We start from the raw sequence: 14,451 nt of genomic DNA on the forward strand, positions 1-14,451 counted from the left end.
TCTCTTAAGAGAGGCCCTGCGGAGGCAGAAGGAAACCTGCGGAATGCCGAGCAGCTGTGAAATGAAATAACATCACGGTGCCCCTCACTATTACTCCGACCAGGGTTCGAAGAACACACTTAGAGCCCGCGGCAGAACCCTCCATCCAAGATCTAGGAGGAAATGGAGAAGTGCAAAGGGACGAGCGGCAGAATGGTTGGCGCCACCTCAGGTTAGCCCAAGCAACCCGACCCACGTCGCTCAGCGTCGCTCAGCACGGAGCCCGGCCGCACCTCCCGCCTCTCGCCAGGTCCGGGGGAAACATGGGCTCCGTCGGGGGGTTCCGGTGGCGGACGCGGGGTCTGACTGGCGACGAGGGCCCAGAAGGGTGGTCGGGGATGGAGTCAGCCTCCGGGCGGCAGCGCCGCGTCCAGACAGGAGCAGAAAGGCGCGCCAGGTCTAGTCCGCCGACTTCCTCCGGTGCCCGTCCCTGCCCGGCCCCTCACCCCGGGGAACACACCTATTTCCCAGGCTCCCCGGCCCCGATCGCCGGACTTGACTTCCGCTTCCGGTGGTGCCTCGCTGCCCTCCGCCCCCGGTCCGCTCATCGGGGGCCTCGCGACGTCGGGGTCGTGCGCATGTCCTTCTGGGATTTGTAGTTCGCTTTTCCCTCGTCTCGTCAGTTTCTCTCCAGGCCAGGGACTCCATCTCCCGGCGTCCCCCGAGGCTCCCGGGCCTTGGCGCGTGCGCGTTGCCCTCTTCCCCACCCTCCTCAGTTTCCACTCCCCCCACCCGCTTCGCCAGCCGCGGTCGGGTCCGCGGCCTGCGCTTCAGCGGTCGCCGCCGTTCCTCCGAAGCAGCGCCTCCCCTCCCCCGCCCCGGCCCCGGCCCCCGTCCAGAGGGTGAGTCTGAGGTCGTCGCCCGGCCGAGTCCCCGGCCCTGGGCGCGGCACATGGGGAGCCCAGCGCCTTGATGAGGGGGCGAGGAAGTGACCCGGTCCGGCACCGAAGGAGGGAGGATGGCCTGGGGGGCGGAGGTCCGACGTGGAGATGCCTGGGAAGGGGCTCTGCCGGCCGCCCCCGGCCTGTGGGAGGAGGAGGAACCGGGCTCTTGGGAAGGGTAAACTTCGGGGCCGGGTGGGAAAGGCGCCGGGGACGTGCAGAGCCCCGCGGCGGTCGGGAGCCCGAACGGCCCCCAGGCCCCTGCCGGCGCTGTCACGGCGGGAGGAGGGTGCTGGCCTGCGGGCAGCGAGTCGGAGGGCGGGCGGCGTCTCCCAAGTGGTGGGGACCTCCGAGAATCCCCACCTCGCTGGAAAGGGGCTGCGGTGTAAATGGAAGACGCTGGAGAAGGCAGAGTGAGGGAGGGAGAATGCCAGAGAGCTTGGCCTTTACTTAACGCTGTTCTTTTCCAGCTGACGTGAAGATGAGTAGCTCAGAGGAAGTGTCCTGGATTTCTTGGTTCTGTGGGCTCCGTGGCAATGAATTCTTTTGTGAAGTGAGTGTGATCTCCCTACTTGCCAGCTCCTCACACCCTCTGCTCAGACATTCCCGCAGATACTCAGCTTCTCCACATGGAACTCCTTCCTGTCAAGCAAGGGCCTGTCAGTAACTCTCCACTCACCTGTGGGGAAGTGGCCAGACCCGGGCCCTGCAACCCTGCAGCAGTATACCATTGGACTAGTCAGTCTGTGTCTTTTCTTTTCCATGATTGGAATGGTGCTGGTAGTATCTATCCTAGTGGCCGTAGGGAGAATTGAACAGCTGCGTGTTAAAATGTTTGGTAATGTGCAAAGCTGTGTTACAGTATTCTAACTGCCTTCACACATCAGGCCATTTGGCCTCTGCTGCCCATCTTGAAAGGACCGTCTCTGTAAGGAGAGGATTGCCGTGCTGCTTATTAGAAAAGGCAAAGCACTTGTGGGAGGGTGTATATAAACTGGAGGGGAGGGACTCCAGTACTTCTGCCTAGTTGGGAGTGGGAAATGAGGGGAAGACATGCAGTTTGTTGCAGCGAAAGCATCAGTTCGAGCAACTGGTCCAGGTCAAAGCAGGAGATTCCAAAATGGGTTCCCTCTTGACTTCACCTCCTGACAGGTGGATGAAGACTACATCCAGGATAAATTTAATCTCACTGGACTGAATGAGCAAGTGCCTCACTATCGACAAGCTCTAGACATGATCTTGGACCTGGAGCCAGGTGAGGCGCCCTCAGGGTTGTGTGTGGATATGTATGGGCACGCATGCTTATTAATTTTTTTTTTCTCCTGATCGCTATTCACTTGTTTCTTGAATTTTTTAAGATTTATTTTGTGCCTCCAACTTCCCTAGCCCCAAGCCCCCTTATTTTGATCCCCCACCTGACTCCTGCCTTATTGCGTGACTGGTAACACTCATTTCCGTGTTCTCTGCATCTGTAACTTGTTTTGTTCCATAATGCCAGTCTTCTCATGGGTCTTCTTTACCACCTCTTTCTCTCTCTCTCTCTTTTTTTTTTTTTTTTGTGTGTGTGGGGGTACTAGGTATGGTACCCAGGGGTGTTCTACCTCTGAGCTACACTCCCAGACCTGTTTTATATTTTATTTAGAAACAGAGTCTCGCTGAGTTGCTGAGAGCCTCACTAAGTAGCTGAGGCTGGCTTCGAACCCATGCGATCCTCCTGTCTCCGCCTCCCAAGCGCAGGGATTACAAGCGTGCGTCTCCATACCTGGCCTCGCCTCTTTCTCTTGCTCTGCATCTTTTATCTAGAGTGCCACCTTCCCACCGATGTCTTTGTACATAAGTGTTGAGAAAGGAGTTGGGGAGAGAAAGAATAGGATAGGGGTTGGAAAGGTGTGGAGAGAAGGCAAAGCTGCCTTGGGTTTGTGGAAGGCTCAGAGGCCCAGGTTTTTGGGTCAGATGCCCAAGTGATGGGTGGAGTGAGGCTCGAAGGTGGTTGCTGGGCAGACTGAGTGGCCAGCAAACAGCCTTGGGATGGGGTGGGGACCTGGGAAAGCTGGAAAACAAGTGGTGGCATCTGGCTGGCCTGTGTTTCAGATGAAGAGCTGGAAGACAACCCCAACCAGAGCGACCTGATTGAGCAGGCCGCCGAGATGCTGTACGGATTGATTCACGCCCGCTACATCCTCACCAACCGCGGCATCGCCCAGATGGTGAGGCCTCTGCTCCCACTTGAGTGCTTCTGAGACAGTAGGGAAAACAGGTTCTTACAACAGGAAATCACTGTCGGGGACGGTATCATCCCTGTTAGGGAGTCTAGCTGAGAAGAGCCTGGGCCTGGGGGTTGAATCCTCGCTGGGGGTTGTGCTGGGGTGTTTCCAGGGAGGGAGAGGAAACCTGATCAGGGAGTTATTATAGATTCCCTCTTCCTAGGAGAATTGAGGGCAAGCGGCACTGATGTTCCCAGCCTGTCTCACTAGAGGGAAGGTAGCAGGGAATTCTGAGGGCCCATCTGGGCCAGAGGAGGGGCTTCTGGTCGCAGGGGCGGTCTGGGAGACCGAGTGATGTGGGTTGGGCTGAGGAGGGGATTCCCTCTTCTCTTCACCTTACCCACCTGCCCCCTTCCATTTTATTCACCTCAGTTGGAAAAGTACCAGCAGGGAGACTTCGGCTACTGTCCCCGTGTGTACTGTGAGAACCAGCCAATGCTTCCCATAGGTGAGTGTTGAAGAGGGGAAGAGGCACCCCATGGCAGTCCTCCAAGAAGTTGGGGCTCAGCAAGTTGGCGCCTGAGCCCCCGGAGGTGGCCGGGCAGGGTTGGGGTGGCTGGCCTACAGTCTGGCTGTCTCGCAGGCCTTTCGGACATCCCCGGCGAGGCCATGGTGAAGCTCTACTGCCCCAAGTGCATGGACGTGTACACGCCCAAGTCCTCGCGGCACCACCACACAGACGGCGCCTACTTCGGCACCGGTTTCCCTCACATGCTCTTCATGGTGCACCCGGAGTACCGGCCCAAGCGACCTGCCAACCAGTTTGTGCCCAGGTGGGAGCAGGGACAGTCACTGAGGGCCGAGGAAGGCCTGGACTCCTGGACAGCGGGAGGACGGGCACAGGCCTGTTCTTGAGGCCTCCTTTTCCTAAAGCCAGGGCCGCTTCCTGCTCACTGGTACCCATTATTTTATTGCCTGTGCTCAGTTTCCTTGAGAGTACTGGGGTTACAGGTGTGCGCCACCATGCCCCGCTTCTGCTGAGGCTCGCCTCAACCTTCGTGCCTCCTATCTCAGACTCCCAGGTACTGGGATTACACGCATGTGCCACCATGCCCACCCTGCAAGTTTCTTTTTTCGTTTTGTTTTATAACATTGCTGATGGTACCCAAGGTCTAGTACCCAATGCTTGAGCTACATGCATCTCAATCCTTCTTTTTTTTTTCTTTGGTTACTGGGAATGGAAGCCAGGGGCATTCTACCTCTGAGTTATACCTCCGCAGCCCTGTCTTTTTTTTTGGGGGGGGGATGCTGGGGTTGGAACCCAGGGGCATTATACCTCTGAGCTACACCCAGCCCTATTTTATTTTTATTTTTTATTTTCTTATTTGGAAACAAGGTCTCACTAAATTGATGCAAGCCTCACTGAGTTGCAGAGTTTGGCTTCAAACCTGCGATCCTCCTATCTCAGGCTCCCAAATACTAGGATTACAGATAGACTACTATTCCCAGCATCCCCCCTACACTCCCTTTTTTTTTTTTTTTTTTTTTTTTTTTTGCAGTAGCTACTGGTGATGGAACCCAGGGGCATTTGACCTCCAAGCTACACACCCAGCCCTGTCGGTTTTTTTTTTTTGGGGGGGGGGGTGCTGGGGTTGGAACCCAGGGGCATTGTACCTCTGAGCTACACATCTAGCCCTATTTTTTATCCTTTATTTTGAAACAGGGTCTCACTGAGTTGCAAAGGCTCTCACTGAGTATTAGCTGAGGCTGTTGGTGAACCATGATCCTCCTGTCTCAGCCTCCCAAATGCTGGGATTACAAGTGTATGTCACCACACCCAGCTTCCCAGCCCTTTTTGTGTATGTGTGTGGTACTAGGAATGGAACCCAGAGTCATTCTACCTCTGAGTTATACCCCCAGCCCTATTTCATTTATTTCTTAAACAGGATCCCACTAAGTTGCTGAGGCTGGTTGCAAACCTGGCAGTCCTCCTGTCTGAGCCTCCCAAATACTGGGATTATAAGCATGCTCTACCACATCTGGCTTTTTAAAATTTATTTTATTTTTGTTTTTTGGGTGGTACTGGGGGTAGAACCTAGGGACATTCTACCTCTGAGATACACCCCCATACCTTTTTTTTTTTTTTTGGTGGTACTGGGGGTAGAACCCTGAGGCTTTCTACCTGCAATCTATACGCCCAGACCTATTTTATACTTTATTTGGAAACAAGGTCTCACTAAGTTGCTGAGAGCTTCACTAAGTAGCTGAGGCTGGCTTCGAACCTGTGCAATCCTCCTGTCTCAGCCTCCCAAGCACTGGGATTACAAGCGTGCGCCATCACAACTGACCCCAGCTGAGGCTCTCTGTGAACTGCCATCTTCCCAGTTTAGCCTCATCTCAGCCTCCCGAGTACTGGGATTACAAGAGTGTGCCACCACACCTGGCCTTATTTTTTGTTTTGAAACAGGGTCGCCAGGCGTGGTTGCGCACACTTGTAATCCCTGCGCTTGGGAGGCTGAGACAGGAGGATCGCACAGGTTCAAAGCCAGCCTCAGCTACTTAGTGAGGCTCTCAGCAACTTAGTGAGACCCTGATTCCAAATAAAATATAAAATAGGTCTGGGAGTATAGCCCAGAGGTAGAAAGCCTCTGGGTTCTACCCCCAGTACCACAAAAACAAGAAAAAAGCAAAAAAAAGAAACAGGGTCTCAGTAGGTTGCTAAGACTTTGGCTAAATTCTCAGCCTGGCCTTGAATAGGCATGTGCCACGCCTGGCTCAGGCCCTTCCTTTTTTTTTTTTTTTTTTGCGGTACTAGGGATACAAACCTGGGACATCTACCTCCGAGCTACACCCCAGCCCTATTTTTTATTCTTTATTTTGAAACCGGGTCTCACTGAGTTGCAGAGGGCCTCACAAGTAGCTGAGGCTGGCTGGGAACTGCGATCCTCTGGTCTCAGCCTCCCGAGTGCTGGGATTGCAAGCGTGCGCCACCGCGCCCGGCTTGTTTGATCTTTTGAAGTACTAGGACTTGAACCCAGGGGTACTGTGCTGCTGAGCTACATCCCTCATCCTTTGTTTTTAATAATTCTGAGCGGGAGTCTCCCTAAACTGTTCAGGCCAGCCTCAGAATTATGATTCTCTCTTTTTTTTCCTTTTTTCTTTTTGTAGTACTGGGAATGGAACCCAGGGGCATTCTACCTCTGAGCTACACCACCAGCCTTATTTTTTACTATTTTTTATTCTTTATTTTGAAACAGGATCTCACTAAGTAGCTGAGGCGATTCACGAACTGCGATCCTCCTATCTCAGCCTCCCAAATGCTGGGGTTACGAGCTTGTGCCACCACACCCGGCTAGTTATGATCGTGTGTGTGTGTGTGTGTGTGTGTGTGTGTGTGTGTGTGTGTGTGTGTGTGTGTGTTTTACTGGCAGTAGAACCTAGGGGCTTTTCTATCTCCGGGCTATACTCCCAGACCTATTTTATATTTTATTTGGAAACGGTCCAAGTTGCTGAGAGCCTCACTAAGTAGTAGCTGAAGCTGGCTTCGAACTTGTGCGATCATCCTGTCTCTGCCTCCCAAGCACTGTGATTACAAGCGTGTCCATCATGCCTGGCCGTGTCCATCATGCCTGGCTATGATCCTCTTTTTTTTAATTTTTATTATTTATTTATTTATTTGTGGCACTGGGGTTCCTGGAAGCCCTTCTACCTCCGGGCTACACTCCCAGACCTATTTTTACATTTTTTTAATTTGGAAACAGGGTCTCTTACGCCAGCGCGGCTGGCTTCGAACCTGCGCGATCCTCCTGTCTCCGCCTCCCAAGCGCGGGGATTACAAGCGTGCGCCACCACGCCTGGCCTTTTTTTTTTTTTTTTTTTTTTTTCAGTACTGGGGATGGAACCCAGGGGCATTTGACTTCCGAGCAACACCTTCTGCCCTATTTTTTTATTCTTTATTTTATTTATTTATTTATTTTTTGGTGTGTGGTACTGGGGGTGGAACCCAGAGGCTTTCTACCTCCGGGCTATACTCCCAGACCTATTTTATATTTTATTTGGAAACAGGGTCTCACTAAGTTGCTGAGAGCCTCACTGGGTAGCTGAGGCTGGCTTTGAACCTGTGGGATCCTTCTGTCTCAGCTTCCCAAATACTGGGATTACAAGCGTGCGCCACCACGCCCGGTTAGATAAGATCCTCTTGGTGGATAGTGTCACCTTCCTGTAAACCTAATGTGAGATGATTTAGCTAGAACTTGTTTCAAATTTTTTTTAAAGAAGGGCTGGGGGTGATAGATAGAGTATTCCTGTATTCAATTCTTAGTACTGCCTCCCTCCCTCCAAAACAAGTTGTGATCCTCCTGCCTCAGACTTTTTTTTTTTCAGTACTGGGGATGGAACCCAGGGGGCATTCTGCCTTGGAGCTACACCCCAGCCCTATTTTTTTATTCTTTACTTTGAAACGGTCTCGCTAGGTTGTGGAGGGCCTCACTAAGTAGCTCAGGACCAACCTGCAAGCTTCTTGTTTAAGCCTTCCACATACTGGGGTTACAGGCATATGCCACCACACCTGGCTTTGCCTCAGCCTCTTGAATAGCTGCAATTATGGGTACGTGCCACCACGTGGGCATGATTTTTTTTTTTTTCAGTCTAAGGTCTCACTTAGAAACAGGGTCTAGCTAGGTTGATGAGAGTCTCACTACTTGCTGGGGCTGTCTTTGAATCTTTGAACCTATCTTACTCAGCCTCCTAAGTACTGGGATTACAGGGATCAGGGATATACCATCACACCTGGCTTGGAATTTGAAATCTTTTTTTTTTTTTTTTTGCAGGTCTGAGGGTGGATCCCAGGGGCATTTGACCTCCGAGCTCCACCCCCTGCCCTATTTTTTATTCTTTATTTTGAAACAGGGTCTCACTAAGTTGCAGAGGACTCACTAAGTAGCTGAGGCTGTCCGTGAACCACGATCCTCCAGTCTCAGCCTCCCAGATGCTGGGATTACAAGCGTGCGCCACCACGCCCGGCTCTGAATTTTTTTTTAATGTGGTATTGGTGATTGTACTCAGGGGTATTCTACCTCTGAGCTACACCTCCAGCCATATATATATATATATATATATATTTTTTTTTTTTTTTTTTTTTTTAATTGGAAACAGGATCTTGCTAAGTTAATGTGAGCCTCTCTAAGTTGCGGAGGCTGACTTCGAAACTGCGCTCATCTTGTCTCAGCCTCCCAAGTACTGGGATCACAGGCTGTGCACCCACCCAGTTAAAAATGTATGTTAAGGACAGGCATGGTGGCAAACGCTTGTGATCCCAGCATTTGGGAGGCTGAGACAGGAGGATCATTGTTCCTGTACAGCCTCAGCTAATTAGGCCCTTTGCAACTCAGTGAGACCCTGTTTCAAAATAAAGAATAATAAAAAAAAAAGAAAACAGGGCTGAAGGATATAGCTCTGAGATAGAATGCCCCTGGGTTCCAATCCCAGTACTGCCAAAAAAAAAAATGTAAACATCCAGTAAAATTCAAATTCCAAGCTGGGTGTGGTGGCACATGTTTGTAATTCCAGCATTCTGGAGGCTGAGACCCTGTTTCAAAATAAAGAATAAAAAAATGGGGAAAGAGGTGTAGCTCAGAGGTCGAATGCCCCTGGGTTCCATCCCCAGACCTGCAAAAAAGAAATTTTTTCAAATTCCAGCTCAGTGCAGTGGTGCACAGCTGTAACATGGGAGGCTGAGACAGGAGGATCTAAGGTTCGAAACCAGCCTCAGTTACTTAGCAAAACCCTGTTTCAAAATAAAGAATAAAAATGTAGCCAGGTGTGGTGGTGCATGCTTGTAATCCACGCGCTTGGGAGGCGGAGACAGGAAGATTGCGCAGGTTCGAAGCCAGCTGCGCTGGCTTAAGAGACCCTGTTTCCAAATAAAAATATAAAAAATAGGTGTCTGGGAGTGTAGCCCAGAGGTAGAAGGGTTTCCAGGAACCCCAGAACCACCAAAAGAAAAAAGTAGGTCTGAAAGTATAGCTACCTGGGAGGTAGAAGGCCCCTGGGCTCAGTCCCCATTACCATAAAAAAATATATGGTACTGGGGATGGAACCCAGGGGCCTTCTACCTCCAGGCTATACTCCCAAGCCTATTTTATATTTTATTTGGAAACAAGGTCTATTTTATTTGGAAACTAAGTTGCTGAGAGCCCTACTAAGTAGCTGGGGCTGGCTTTGAAGTTGCAAATCTGCACAATCCTCCTGCCTCAGCCTCCCAAGTACTGGGATTACAAGCACCACCATGCCCGCCTAGGATATACTTTAAATACTCATGAACAAGAAGCTTGGGAACCCTGGCCCTTAAGCACTGAGCAGGCCCAGGCTGAGCTGGGGGGGGCGGAGGGGGCGCAGGGGCGGGAAGGCGCTCACCCTGCTGCCTCTGACCTCTGCCCCTGCCCAGGCTCTACGGCTTCAAGATCCATCCGATGGCCTACCAACTGCAGCTCCAAGCCGCCAGCAACTTCAAGAGCCCAGTCAAGACGATTCGCTGATCCCCACCTCCTGTGTCCCTCAGTCTTCGACACCTTCATTCCTTTGCTGCCACACTTTAAGGAACCCTCTATGGTTTTTAGTTTAAATTAAAGGAGTCATTATTGTGGTGGGAATATGAAATAAAGTGGAAGAAAAGGCCAAGAGCTAGTCTGCTGGTGCTTGGGATTGGGGAGGGGAGGGTGGGTGCTGGATCCCAGGGCCCTCCCAGGTTGAAAACCAGCACCATGGGTACTTGAGGGCAGAGCAGAATCCCTAGATCAGGTGTGGAGCAGTGCAATGGCAAAAGGAAAGTCAGGTTTCAAACTACAGAAATATGCCAGGCATGGCAGTGCACTCATAACCTGTCAGAGACAGGAGACTTGAGGTTCCTGGACTTCCTCAGCTACTTGGACACTTTGCAACTCAGCGAGACCCTGTTTCAAAATATAAAAAGATTATAAAATAGGGCTGAGGGTGTAGCCTGGAGGTACAGTGCCCCTGGGATACCACCAAAAAAAAAAAAAAAAATAGATGAAATCTCCATACCGGGTACCGTTATATTTCAGTTTTGCTATTTATTTTTAATTTTTTACGGGTCTGGGGGTGGAACCCAAGGGCATTCGACCTCTGAGCTATACCCCCTGCTCTATTTTTTATTCTTTATTTTGAAACAGGGTCTCATTGGGTTCTGGGGGGCCTCACTAGGTAGCTGAGCCTGTCTGCGAACGTCTCGGCCTCCCAATGCTGGGATTACAAGCAGTGCTGCGATTACAAACGTGCACCACCATGCCCGGCTATCAGTTTGGGTTTTTAAAGGGAATGCAAGTCTTAAATAGGATCATTCAGGATGGAGAGGGAAAAGGTACAGAATTAGAAGTATTTCTCAGTGAGACATGCTCATCTCAGAAGGGTGGGGGACTTGTCTGCAGCCAGCGTCTCCCGGCGCGATGGGAGTTGATCCTGTTGTGTGGGGGGCGGTAGATGGTAACAGAAATGGGCTCTTGAAGGGATGAAATGGGTGTTTGGGGGCAAGTTGGATAGCCAGCAGATAAAAGTGCGATCGTGCCCAGGTAATGCCCGTCTGGGTTGCCGCTCCCACACTCAGGAACCAGACCTTGTGGGTGAGCACATGCCGTCCCTTCTGCCAAGTTAATAGCTTCCTCTCCCAGCTAGGATCCGGCCCCAGGCAGGAATATAACTGCAGTGACCGCAGCTCCTGCTCAGACTGCCCCCCCTCCAGCTCTGGACCAAGGGGGGTTGTCCCAGGGAGTTGGGGTTTCAGGGAATCCTGCAGGAACTACCTTTCTCCCCCAAATTCCATAATGAAGGCCTATGTGCTTGTAGGTGTGCTGGTCGTGGGCTTCGCTGTGGGAAAGGGTGAGTGGAGCCCAGGGCTGGGAGGAAGGGGTGGCTGGGTCCAGGGAAGGGGGCAGGCCCCGGGTGCTCAGGCTCCCTGCTGGGTGCCCTTCTCTTCCTTGGCATCCCCAGCTCCTGTCCCCGAAGTCCGGACCTGCCACTTTTGCCTCTTTGAAGACCCTCACCTAGGCTGCCTCACGGGCGCAGAGAAGTGCACCATCAGCAGCGCGTCCCCGTGCATGGTGATCACCGTCATTGAAAGTGAGGGAGCCCGGCAGGGGCTGTTGATGGGCCTGGGGAGAGGAGCGGGGGGCTTAGGCAGGAGCGGGGCTTCTGGCTGTAAGCCCACTGACCTTTGCCAGCCTCTGCTGAAGGTGCCGAGGGCAGGAGTGGGAGTGGGGAGAGGCGGTGCGAGGAGCCGGGCGGGCCGGGGCTGTGGGAGGTGGCTACCAGGTGCTCCTGTGCCCCTTCCCTCCAGAGATCCAGACTCGCTTTAACATCCGAGGCTGCGGACAGCACAACAACTACCGCTGCCAGGAGAAGCGCGCCACGTACATGGAGTACTGGTACAGCGCCCAGTGCTGCCAGTTTGACTACTGCAATGCCTGGGCCAGTCCCCAGCTCCAGAGCCCCCTGCCTGAGCCCCCCGGGAGGCCCCCAGCCCAGCCCCTGGCCGGCGCACAGCTCTACCAGTTCTACCAGGCCCTCAACCTTTCTCTGCCCCCACCGAGCTTCCAAGCAGGGGTGGAGCCCGAAGGCCAGGACCCCCTGACGCCGCGGTCCCCGGAGCTGGGCTTGTCCATTGCTAGTCTGCGCCGCATCTACCTGTTCCTCAACAGCTCGGGGCTTCTGGTCCTTCCCCGGGCTGGGGCCTGACACCTGCCCCTTCCCAGCTCCCACTCTGTCCCAGCACCTCTCCCCACGCCCCCACCCTGCTGCCCTCTGAGAACACCTGCACACCATGGTGCTGTGGTCTCCAGGCCACCGCGTCCGGGACTGGGGTTCAGTTTCCTCTCCTGAACCCTGGTGCTAGTCCTCCTCCCAGAAGAGGGTCTCAAGTGTGAACCCTGCCCAGGCTGACCCCAGAAAGGCATTGAGGGTCCCACCACCTCCCCCTCCGCCTGGCCACCTGCCATGTCCCCATCTCCTGATGCCTGTCTCTAAGACTTGCTGTCGGACTTCATTTGCAGCAGAGAGGAGGAGGGGGAGGCCGCAGCCTTCTGATGTGGTAGCCTGGTGCCCCTGCCCTAGCCACCAGCATCCCTCTCCCCGTCAGCCTCCCTGCCTCTGTCCTGTCTTGGTGCATTTCAGCTCCTTGAGTGCTGACACCCTGGGTGGGGCTCCTAGTGGGAAGAGTAGGGGTCCTGCTCTCTCCCATGTCCCCCCTGTTTCCTGCAACAATAAATTGATAACAGTCTAAATCCGCGTCACATTATTTATGGGGTCAGACGCAGCTGTGGGCTCCCATAGACAGGGTAAAAAGTTAAGTGTGGGTTCAAACGGGATCGCAGAGTCCTGCCCACTCTGCTTGGCCTTTTGCTTCCTCTCAGGCAACACATCCTTCTCCACCCTGCGCTCAGCTGAAGATCAAAGCGCAAGGGTTAAGCCTCGTCCCCACCCTTGAACATACCTGCAAAACCTAGAAGCTAAACAGGTGGCTTTTCACCTCTAAGGGAAGATAAAACTGCCAAGAAGCCAGGCCTGGTGGCGCATGTTGGTAATCCCAGCATCCGGGTGGCTGAGACTGGAGGATCATAGTTTGCGGCTAGCCTCAGCTACTTAGTGAGACCCTGTTTCAAAATGAAGAATTAAAAATCGAGCAGGAGGTGTAGCTCAGAGGTTGAATGCCCCTGGGTTCCATCCCCAGAACCTCAAAAAAAAAAAAAAAAAAGCAATAACAGACACTCAAGCCAACCCCATACACACTCAACAGGCAGTGGGCACACACTGCCCTGAGCCAGGCTCCACGCTGAGCCCAGGACTCCTGGAGGAGCGAGCCCAGCGGGCCTATGAAGTCTTTGCTGAGAAGCACTGTGGCTGTGTGGCTGGGAGGCCCACACCCAGCGGGCTGGCACCAGTCTGCCTCTGGCAGCCTCACCTTGGTCACCTGTCAAGGAGGGACCGTGCCTTGCACTTGAGGGGCTGCGTGCAGATATGAACGCACACAAAGACACATGCCCTGGGGAAAGCATGCACCTGGGGGCCCATTTATTTTTTAAGCCTTTTTGGCAAAGCGTAGAAACTTCAATGAATCAGAAAATGGATTTGATTTGTCACCTACATACCTGTATAACCAGCCCTTTGGTCAACATAAAAATCTTTAGTAAGCCAGGTGTGGTGGCACATGCCTGTAATCCCAGGATTTGGGAGGCTGAGACAGGAGGATTAAAAGTTTTTTGTTTTGTTTTGTTTTTTAGAAACCCAGGGCATTGGCCGGGCATGGTGGCGCACGCTTGTAATCCCCATGCTTGAGAGGTGGAGGCAGGAGGATTGCGCAGGTTCGAAGCCAGCCGCGCTGGCTTAAGAGACCCTGTTTCCAAAAATAAAAAAGTATAAAATAGGTCTGGGAGTGTAGCCCGAGGTACAAGGGCTTCCAGGAACCCCAGTACCACCAAAAAGAAAGAAAGAAAGAAAGAAAGAAAGAAAGAAAGAAAGAAAGAAAGAAAGAAAGAAAGAAAGAAAGAAAGAAAGGCAGGCCCAGGGCATTCTATTTCTAAGCTATACTCCCCCAAATCTATTTCCTTCCTTCCTCCTTTCGTTTCTTCCTTCCTTCTTGCAGTACTGGAGATGGGTCCCAGGGTCATTCTACCTCCAGCTATACCCCACTCTATTTTTTATTCTTTATTTTGAAACAGTGTCTCATTAAGCTGCAGAGGGCCTCATGAAGTAGCTGCGGCTGGCCTTGAACCTGCAATTCTCCTGTCTCAGCCTCCCAAATACTGTAATTACAAGCGTGCACCACCACACCTGGCCTGGGATCCCAGGTTCAAAGCCAGCCTCAGCAACTTAGACTTTCTGCAACATAGCAAGATTCTTTCAAAATAAAAATTAAAAGGACTACAGGTGTGTAGCCAAGAGGTAGAATCCCTAGTAACACACACACACACACACACACACACACACACACACACACACACCTCTTTAGCAGCACCCAAGGGTACCCTCATGCCCCTTTCCCAGCCCCTCCTGGCCTTCCGGTAGCCACTGTCCTCACAGCAGCTTGGGTACATTTTGGGTGTTTGATGGAAATGGCGGTATACAGCATGTACTATTATATCTACAATACCTTGCAGATGAACCTCAATGGGCTGGGTTGGGCAGATACCCATGTTCATTTTTAGGTCACGAGGCAGTTGGAGGCACAGAGAGATTCCAAGCCAGGCGCGGTGCCACACGCCTGCAATCCCAGTATTTGGGAAGCAGAGACAGGAAAATGGCAGGTTCAAAGCCAGCCT

At 52.5% G+C, this 14,451-nt stretch overlaps 2 protein-coding genes across 2 annotated transcripts; both read left to right on the forward strand.

Annotated features, from left to right (window-relative positions):
- Window positions 1-162: 162 nt before the first annotated feature.
- Window positions 163-9,660, forward strand: CSNK2B (casein kinase 2 beta; the record flags this gene model as incomplete). Its single annotated transcript, XM_080710852.1, has 7 exons — window positions 163-211; window positions 1,391-1,473; window positions 2,073-2,175; window positions 3,012-3,127; window positions 3,557-3,632; window positions 3,768-3,957; window positions 9,570-9,660. The coding sequence occupies 7 exons, from the start codon at window positions 163-165 to the stop codon at window positions 9,658-9,660; spliced, it is 708 nt and encodes a 235-aa protein (XP_080566978.1).
- A 1,302-nt stretch (window positions 9,661-10,962) lies between these two features.
- LY6G5B (lymphocyte antigen 6 family member G5B) lies at window positions 10,963-11,872 on the forward strand (the record flags this gene model as incomplete). The annotated part of the gene is made up of 3 exons (XM_080710374.1): window positions 10,963-11,017; window positions 11,129-11,257; window positions 11,475-11,872. 3 exons carry the CDS (start codon window positions 10,963-10,965, stop codon window positions 11,870-11,872), a joined length of 582 nt encoding a protein of 193 aa, XP_080566500.1.
- Window positions 11,873-14,451: the final 2,579 nt, after the last annotated feature.

Source organism: Muscardinus avellanarius (assembly GCF_963383645.1).
Source record: "Muscardinus avellanarius genome assembly, chromosome: 14".
NCBI classification, from domain to species: Eukaryota; Metazoa; Chordata; class Mammalia; order Rodentia; family Gliridae; genus Muscardinus; species Muscardinus avellanarius.